At 37.6% G+C, this 9,810-nt stretch overlaps 1 protein-coding gene across 1 annotated transcript in view; it reads left to right on the top strand.

Annotated features, from left to right (window-relative positions):
- The first annotated feature begins 632 nt into the window (after nucleotides 1-632).
- The window catches only part of LOC124595123 (DNA polymerase delta subunit 3), a 43,017-nt gene continuing 33,839 nt past the window's right edge, over nucleotides 633-9,810 (top strand). The window contains exons 1-4 of the mRNA XM_047133721.1: nucleotides 633-845; nucleotides 966-1,021; nucleotides 5,579-5,836; nucleotides 8,108-8,267. Coding sequence (XP_046989677.1) covers nucleotides 774-845; nucleotides 966-1,021; nucleotides 5,579-5,836; nucleotides 8,108-8,267 — 546 coding nt within the window. The 5' untranslated portion in view covers nucleotides 633-773. The remainder of the gene's footprint in view (nucleotides 846-965; nucleotides 1,022-5,578; nucleotides 5,837-8,107; nucleotides 8,268-9,810) is intronic.

Genomic DNA, 9,810 nt, shown 5'->3' with positions numbered 1-9,810 from the left:
GTGGCATTCTGTAGCTCAGCATACTTTCATAATTTGTCTGTAAATGCATTTCCATTGTTATAACATTCGAAGTGTGCGTATATATCGAAAACTGAACTTAAATGAACTTTCAGCTCATTAATTATTTGAGCAATGGCTAGATGATGGCTTGCAAGTAATGTCATATGCAGACTGAACCTAGATTCATCCTCCTGACTGCAGTGCTTAATTTCAAAAAATGTTGGTGCCGTATCGCACCTCTTCAACCATACAATTCCCCTCACCCAGCCCAAGCATAAAAAACTCAAGTTTCGATTTTTGAAAACGTTTGATAAAACTTACAATGAGAAACCATTTTTTTACAAAATACTGTCCAAGTTTTTAAAACATAATTTCTTGTAATCAAAACAAGAAAACAACAAGTCTGAATGTATACAACAGGTGTGTCACGTTGGTCACCAGTTGGCGGCAAATTATATGCAGTTACACTGCGATTTGATACCTATGTACTATTTTGAATCCCCGATGCCGACCTTTTCCAGTCTGTCCAAGAAAAGTTTCCTGGGAGGTGCTGGAACGTCATTTAGGTGCGTTCCGACCGAATGTCTTACTGGCACATCGTTGTTTCTTTTTGATCTGAGACAGGAAGCTTCGTCCATGTGCAAGTTTTCAATGCCTGTGGAATTGAGCATGAACTGTCAAATTCACGTAGACGTTACGCAAAGAATCAATGCATTTGTCAGAGATTTACGTTGTTGTTGGTGCTTTGGTATGCGATTGTGAAAACCGCCAAAATGTTGGACGAAGAAACGGAAAGTTTATATATACAGAATATTGAAGAATTTGTTCTCGATGAAAATAAAGTGGTAAGTTAAGAGGGTCGCCAATATTTCAGCCGTATTTTTCGAATCATGTCACTGTATTGTATGAAGTTTATTTTATGGCGAGACTTACAGAATTGTTTATAAACAACTCTTCTTTTTCAGGTTACCTACAAATGGCTTAGTAAGACTTTGGGTGTGCATGTGAACACGGCGAAGCAGTAAGTGTGTTATACTGGCACTGATTACGATAATGATGCGAAATTGTTTACTGAAAACTAACATGGAACGCTGCTTGCACATTTTGTGTGACAGTTCAGCAAGTTCTAAATTCAGAATTGTAATTAATTCCCTCAAGAAAGTGGAAAAAAGTGCATTTAAGTTATGAGTTTCTTCACACACTTTGTTGCATGTGTTTTACATCAAGTTTAGTACACCTTCAGATCTACGCACCGTTTAGTGAGTTTGCGTTAATGGCAAAATAATTTCCACTGATTTAATGAATCAGTTAGTACCAATGTCTGAGCGTAGTGACTCCGAAACGGATAGTTACGAAAACCGACCAGTGATCAACAGTTTTTTAGATTGTTTACTGTAGGTGCTTCCTGATCAGACTTGTTAGAATCGTAAATAACACTTACTGTACATTTTTCCTATTTATTTTAGACAGTTATTGTAACATGCTTGTAATTATCACTAGTTTTCACCATACACTGACCATGTGTTATGGTTTCTGAAGATAGCTGCAACTGGTCATCATTTAATAGTGAAGAGTCAAAATTAATTATGTAGTGATTTTGTTTTTTTTTTCATTATAAGAAATTGCAAAATCAAAAGGTAATAAATATGTGTAATCAAGCAGACTATTAACTGTGTTAAAGTAGGTAACCACAACACTTCTATTGACGGACATTTAAGCTTTGTAAATCACAAGTAGTATCACTCCTTTAGATATTGTTCAGCAAATGGCCTTATGTTAACAATGCAGATGGTCTAATTAATAACTCACAAAACAACCGCAACAAGTTTCTGCCATAAGTAGAGACAACTATAAGTTAAGAGTTGAATGGTGTAGTTGAGTTACACCTCTGTGCTTGCTGCTGTTTTGAGTTTTCTGGCTTTGATCGGATGTTTGATCTAGTCTGTTTCAGCAATAGGCTTTCACTTTTATTGTTTGAAATGTGTTCAGTGTGATTCATCATGAGTTACAGTGATGATGACAGTATTGGGGAACGAATTATTTGGGATGATAATGGATCCAGAGATGAATAACTTCCAGAACATTCAGAGCCATCCAGTTCTTATCAGTATGTTCTATTTTCTTATCACTTAAAGTCAGAAGTAATAGTGCCTTGCATTTGATACTTTTACTAATGTAAAGCACAAGAAGTTAGATGTTACAGATGTAAATGAATCCTACATTGTTATTCAAGATATCTGCTCGTAGAATGAAGTGATCTCAAGGAATTGGTGCTTGTTTGACCATACACATAGAAACAAAAACGAAGTCCGCAAAACTTGTTATGTACAGTGATATTCACACAGAACGAAAGATGAATTGGAAAATAATCATGAAACTAGTATTAAATGTATAGAATAACATTGAAATTGTAGACCAAATGTTCATGGAAAGTAGCCCCCTCCTATTTCCTTGGTGACGGTGAATTTACGTCAATATGAAACTGCAGAAGACGCAACAGATATTATGTCCAACTGATCGGTACAAAATTATTTGTCAATTCAAGGAAAATATCCCTTTCATATCACTGTAACAGCAAACCATTACTACTTGTCTGTGGAAAGATTGCTAAAAGTCGGTCACTAAGAGGAAGACATTGAAAACCATGAGTGTTATGGCTAAAGATGCAGTGGATTCAGTAACAGAAGAGTGACCCATTCACAATTTTTCAAGGAAATTGTTTCTACTGACATGGGATTTTGCAAATTGGACTTGAAGACTGTATGTAAAAAAAGGAATAACTATTTCTCTGTCTAATATACCTAAGGGAAACATGTACACAGCTTGTTGCAGAAGAGAAGAAGAACAAGGACATGTAAGAACTTTTGCCCTTCATTCCACCTGTTCATCACCACTACTATGAGTGTTCTTTCTTTTCACACTGCTGAAAACATTGGGCCACTGAGAGGAAATGATTTTATTGGTGATGAGTAACAGACATTATGAGAAATTATGTAAATACGGCATTATTGTTTGCCATGTATATTTTCATAGTAAATAAATTCCTTTACCTGTTTGTCACAAGTGGTGTAACTTCATTTGCGCCCTTATATTAGGTCTATAACTGGCTCGGGTTTATTGTAATTGCTAATTTGAGGTAGAAAAATCGATTCTGACGACTTACATGATCAAAAAGTAATTATAAATTTTGTATCACAATCATGGTACACCATTAAATATCTCAAAACAAGAGTAATGAGAGTTACACCACTTTGCTTTGAGGGGCTCATTTGTTAAGTCATGTCGTTTGAGGGAGGAAAGCTTAGCACACACAGGCCGTCCCAGTTATAGCCATTGACATCTACTGCCTAAAACCTGTCGTGATAATTGATTTATGTATTAATAAAGTTGATATTAGACCACGTAATTAACATTATCTATCAAGTTTGTATAGTTATTGAGATACTTGGATCTAGACATGGTGTCTTGAACTTAATCATCAAATTTGACCAATATCCAAAAATTGTGACGAGTCAGTAGCTCTATTAAAAACAGCAGATTTTTATCTCCTAGGCGCTTGTTTTCACTTATTGGTATCTTATGTTTTAGGAATAATATTTAGCTCCAAAGGTAAGCTCTTTTTATATATATATATATATATATATATATATATATATATATATATATATATACAGAATACATAACCATTTCACTCTACATTAGTGTATTTTTCTTCTGTGCAATCTAGATTTGGGCTGACTTGACCAGATACAGTATGTTAATGGTCTAAGAACTTCTAGATTTGTCCTCAATAATGGCATAAAAACTGAAATTTTGATTGTACCAAAGAAAATACTGTATTTTTTTTTCGGTACAATAAAAATTCAAATCTTTTAAAAAAATGCCGTATGACTGTGGCTCAGCAGCATCGAAAACTTTGTCGTGGTAAATGCTTATTTGATGATGTAAATGAATTAATGAGAATCAGTTTATTTTTAAAATTGTATAAACTGGAATTTATATAATTCCAGTTTATATGGACTTGAAATATAAATTGTTCTGCATTGCGAAGCAACAAAGCCAACATTTGAATATGATCAGGGACAGTTCAGAAATGGGAGAAGTTGTTGCTTCAATGGATTTAGCAGAAAAATGTTCATTTGTGGCGCAACCCTTCCACTGGGAAAAGAGGCAAGCCACTTTACAGCCATTTGTTATTTATTATAAAGGTGCTGAAGCTCTCAAAAATTTGAATATTTGCGTAATCAGTGATTCCCTCAGTCATAACGCTATTGCTGTGCACGTTTATGTGGAAAGGTTGATCAAACACCTGTAAAATACAGTTGGGGAAATCACTGTTGGTTCTGTTGCCCTACACAAAAATTTAAAGAACTCCATCAACATACGTAATAAAAAAAATGTTGATACTGCAAGAAGAAAGGTTTGAAAATGGCCAAATGATTTTAGGAATGTGAGATATTCACCAATTTGTGTGGACTGATAAATGAATTCATATCAGCAAGTTTCAGATGATACAGCATCTTTTATTGCTAACCCTGACCAATATATTGCAAACTGCTTTGATGAAAAGATTTTGAATCTCCAACCTACATACTATGTAGCATGTATTTATGACAATAAATGATGGCTTGGGAATATCTATGACATCTCACTTGAACAGAGTGATGTTTTAATGGACTTCATGCGTGCTGGGGGTCCTGCACGTTCATTCTCTTGGCCATATAGAAAAGACCATTACAGAGTTCCTGAGCAGCATATTGTCACCAACATTCCTGCTCCATCCCTAACATTGACAGGACACCAGTTTAACTTCTCCTTAGCAAACTTTATCCAGTATTGAGAAAAATTTAAAGTCAGGTCAATAGTAAGGAGCAGCTTGGGCTTGGAAATGGGGTAAGAAACCTAGTGTAGGCTTAGGAACGTGCCAGACACACGTTATGCTTGACAACCTGATTAGAAGCACTGTAACAGGTTTGTGAACCTGGTAAGCAACACAATTCAGGCTTGGGAACTTCTACGAAGAGACCCACCAGTGGATGTTGGATGACTTTATCAGGTGAGGCCCCTTGGTGATGGCATTACCTTTTTTTTTTTTTTTTTTTTTTTTAGTAGTAGTAGCACCCCTTAAACAAAAGATACCAACAATCAAAGTCAGGTGCCTAGAAGATAAAAATCTGTTCTCCCCAGCAGAACTAGTTGTAAACAAAATTGATTGGCTAACATTTTGAGATATTTGACCCCAGACATTGGTCAAATTTGATGATTAAGTTTAAGGTACACCAAAAGTTGAGTAGAAACATCAGTTTGCAGGTTTCTCACTATAATAGTCAATTCATAAAAAGAGTTGTCAAACATGATGATTTATTCATGATAATACCCTCACTGGCAGAGTGGCCTGGAAGCTGATGGCTGTGGTGACAGAAGTACAGCACATCTGAGCTAAAGCTTTACAGGGCTTCTTTTGCGTTGTGCCTGCTGCTATGGTAAAAGTTTTAACAAAATTGTAGATGATCAGGTGGGGACCAGTTTTAAATTAGACTGATTTGATGTGGAATGACCCAGTTTTGTTCTTTTCCAGATTGCTGTATGCGTTTGCGACACAGAGTGCAGAGGCAAAGACTGCGGGGATTAAGAAAACCTTCCTTATCAGTGGGGTTTTGTTGAATGATGGTGGGTGCAAAGTTGCTGTTGTGCAGGAAGAAAACTTGCAGAAATTAAAAGACCAGTTCAAAACTATAACTTCGGAACACATATACAGTGTGCAGAAAGTGAAGAATGACACAGCCCTTTGTGACCTGTATAAAGTTGATAGTTTCCAGAAGGATGACAGTAGTCCGTAAGTTACTTGAAATATGTGTATCATTGTTGTAACTAATATAATGTAGAACATGAAGGAAAGCAAGAGATCTCAAAGCTGAAGTGAGATAGGATTAAGAATTAAACTAAAGTGCACTTACACTGTACTTGGCTCTTAATTCGCATGCTGCTGTTATCGATTTATCATTGGTCATAGCCAATCGGGTGATAGTATATGATAGTCAGTGAGAATTGCTCAGCCTCATAACCTCGGTTGTCATAGTTATTTGTCCCATATATCACAGTTTTTGAGCTTGTAGTTAGTTGGTACTTAATAGCACCTTGAGAATCAGTGAAGTTTATAATCTTGGTTATCTGAAATACTTGGTTGTTTCTTCTGAATATGTTACCATTTCTGAGGCTGTGGTTAGGGTGGGACAAATGCCCCAGCTTAAACAAAATATGAACTAATTTCATTTAAGAAGCAAAGGAAATTACGAATGAGCACTATCATTGGCTACCCACATCCTTGTTCGCTCTCCAACAGTCATTGCGCAGACAGTTACTAACTGCAGTAAGCAAGCATAAGAAAATCCAGGTATGCCATAAGTGCACTTATACAAGGAATTACCTCATTTCCTGCTGAGAAACTGCTTGTTAATTATTTGCACAAATTATCAGACGGCCTGTTTAAGAAAGTGATAATGTGGGCTGCTGCTGCCTCTATGTCGTGGTTATATTTAACTGTGTTACATTACTGTTAACGTATGATTATCTGTTCCCAAAACATTATTTGCTTAGTAGAGTGTGATAAGTGCCCATAAATCTGCACATTTATTCTTTGGAGGGTATTTTCCTTATTGTTGTATCAACTAAAATAATCAATTTTTGAAAATATAATATAATGAAATGATAAAGTCTATGCACAAAGCTATTGCAGGAGAAAATGTATAGAAGTTAAGGAAATGTGCAAGCTTTCGGAATCAGCATCCTGGTAGAAAGGTAAGGTAAAGAACCAGAGAGATTTGGGAAATGGGACTGTTGTTCTTTGTACTGCATGACATGAATGAGTCAGTTACACCAAGCATAAAGTTTCTCAGTGACGAGATTTGATGCATTAGCCAACTGGAAACTACCATCTAGATTGATCCTGTCATCAGGTGGTCGTATTTCCACAGATTCCTTGATTCTGGAGTCCCAGAAGTTCAGTGTGTAGGCGACAACTTTAATTTCATTATAATCCATGCATAGCCAATAGAAATATCTCCCAGGGGGATCACAGCTCTTTTTTGGGTACGTGTGTAGTGTGCATGGGGCTCGAGCTATTGCAGCCTTTCTTCTCTCCTAGGCTACATCCCTTCCCCTGATCCTCTCCTTCCTATCCTTGCACCTCCCTCTACACCCCCCGCCCCTCCACACACACACACTAACACACACACACACTCTTTCTGCCTCAGTGTTTCCTTTTATGACAACTCGGCCATTCCCTTGGTTCTGCTTTCACTCTTGTATCTCATGTTTCCACTCTCCCTTTGTTGTCACCCGGGATTTGACCTCCCTTTCTAAATCGACTTTGTAGTGTGAGCCATTTGGGTCTCCAACATGGTTCCTCTCCCCTCCCTCCTTCCTTCCTTGCCTTAGGTCCCCCCTCCCCATCGCCAGGTCTCCTCCACACGTAGCCAGTCCATGTGATGGGGATGTTATGTACCCATCTGGCTCAGCCCTCTGACAACACAGGGATCACACTTCTTGTACCTTAGCTGCCACCACCTTGTATATGCCAAGGAGGGGTTGCTTGCTCTTCATTGGGCATCGGCACTGCCTGCAGCAATCACCCATCACAATCTCATTGGAAAACATATATTACTTCACACATCTGTTGGTTGTTTTTTCTACCTGGTGTGTAACAGACATGAGCATAAATTGAACAGAATAGGAAGCCTCAGTTCTAAGTAGATATATCTAGCATGAGCCATATGATGTAATTACAAGCATATACAAGTTTTAGCATTAACTGTCATATCAAACCAGTCTTAGGGCTGAAGACCACGCCACCACCAGGTATGCATTTAATGGACCAAAGATGTGAAGACCATTTCTGAAACACAATGTAATAAATAGTAATGAAATTTGCACATAGATTACTGTGGTGCCTATTAAAAATAGCATATTGAAATTTAAATGCCGCAGTAGACGTAATGTAGTAGCCGACACATTATCATAGTTTTCTTTACTGTGATTGAATGTAGGAATGTTCCCTGATTTCTTTATCTTTTTAAATAATTGTTAATGACTTTTACATATATTTTAGGGTACCTGCCATATCATGTAGCAAGTGCCTGCCAAGAACGGATTCTGAACTATCGAAGTTAAGGATAAAGGCAGAGGCTGCAACAGTGACCAGTGATTCCAAACAGTGGCCAACAGGTCCTACAAAGAAAGCTCCATCATCCAAATCACCAACCAAAAATGTAATTACTTTGATAAAAATACCTTCCATTAGCTCCTCTACATTATTCATGCCACCATGGTGTTTGGTTTTTGATAATATAGTCTTTGTAACTTTGTTATGTTATGCAGGATGTCCCAGGAGGAAAGATCAGTATTTTGAGAGGCGACAAAAATGATCTTTTGAAGCAACTCAGACATACATATATTTTGCTTTGAAGAGCCCTGACTATGTGCTTGTAAATGTTTTTCATTATGAAATTGTTTTATTTTCTCATTTTTAGATGTTAGTTAACATTTATTTATCAAGTTACAAATTTCTGACAGTTGTGTTTGCTAGAAGGTGGTTTCTGCACCACAATCATCCCCCCCCCCCCCCCCTCCAGTCCCGATCCAGTTGCAAATGGTTTACGGGAAGAACAATTGTTGATAAGTCTCCGTTTGAGCTGGAATCTTTCTAATTTCATCTTCATGTTCTTTTTTGTGAGATATACATAGGTGAAAGCAGTATTGGTTGACTCTTCTAGGAAAGTACGCTCTCGGAACTTTAACAGTAAACACACCATGATGCAGGACATGTCTCTTTCAGCATTTGGCACTGAAATTGGCTGTGCTCACTATGATGCTTTTGCACTTACTAAATGAATCTGTGATGAAACCTGCTGCTATTCATTAGATGCTCTGTATTTCCTCTATCAGTCCTGTCTGGTACAGTACCTGCAAAAAAAAGCCATACACATTAGTAAAGTGCCTCCATGAGATAAAGAGGTTTGATGGCTGTGGATTAACAATGAGGGACGGTGTGCCGGTCAGACTGCATGTTGTCATTAGGTGGTTTCCCAAATCCAAGTACATGAATACCAGGCTGATGCCCACATCCCCCTTCAGTTCCATGATTCGCAAACATTTAGAAAATGTTCACACAGTTGCACATGGGGTAGCACTAGACACAGACCATTAAGATAGACAGAATCTGTGCCAGGGTGGGGGTGGGGGGTGATATGAAGAGCATCCAGCCACCCTCTACCACTAAGCCAGATCTGCTCATTAAGATGCCCCATTAATTAATAAGCTGACCTTGTGAAGATAATGTCTTGTACCAACCCCAGACTGATGAGGAGTATTCAAGTGCAGTTTCAACCAGGATTTTGCGAGCTTTGTCCTTTGTGGGCGGACTGCACTTCTTGACGATTCTTCCAATCAATCTCATTCTGGCATCTGCCTTACTGCAGTTAGTTTTATGCTGTTGTTCCTTTATAAATCGCTCCATACATGTTAAGGTTGTGACTGTTTCCAGCTATTGCTCTGCAATTGTGTTATCTGTCTATTTATGCACAATACATTACATTTGCTTATGTTGAGGGCCAAATGCCAATCCCTGCACCAGTGTTGATTGTCTGCAAGTCTTCCTGCATTTCCCTACAATTTTCTGGCGTTGTGACTTCCGTACACATAACAACGTAATCCACAGAAAACTCATCTAACTTCTTATGTTGTCTGCTATGTCTTTATATTTGTTGTAAAAAATAATAGACTTATAACACTCCTTTAGTATATGCCTATATG

The sequence above is a fragment of the Schistocerca americana genome, chromosome 2 (assembly GCF_021461395.2).
Source record: "Schistocerca americana isolate TAMUIC-IGC-003095 chromosome 2, iqSchAmer2.1, whole genome shotgun sequence".
NCBI lineage: Eukaryota > Metazoa > Arthropoda > Insecta > Orthoptera > Acrididae > Schistocerca > Schistocerca americana.
This window is presented reverse-complemented; position numbering and strand designations above follow the sequence as displayed.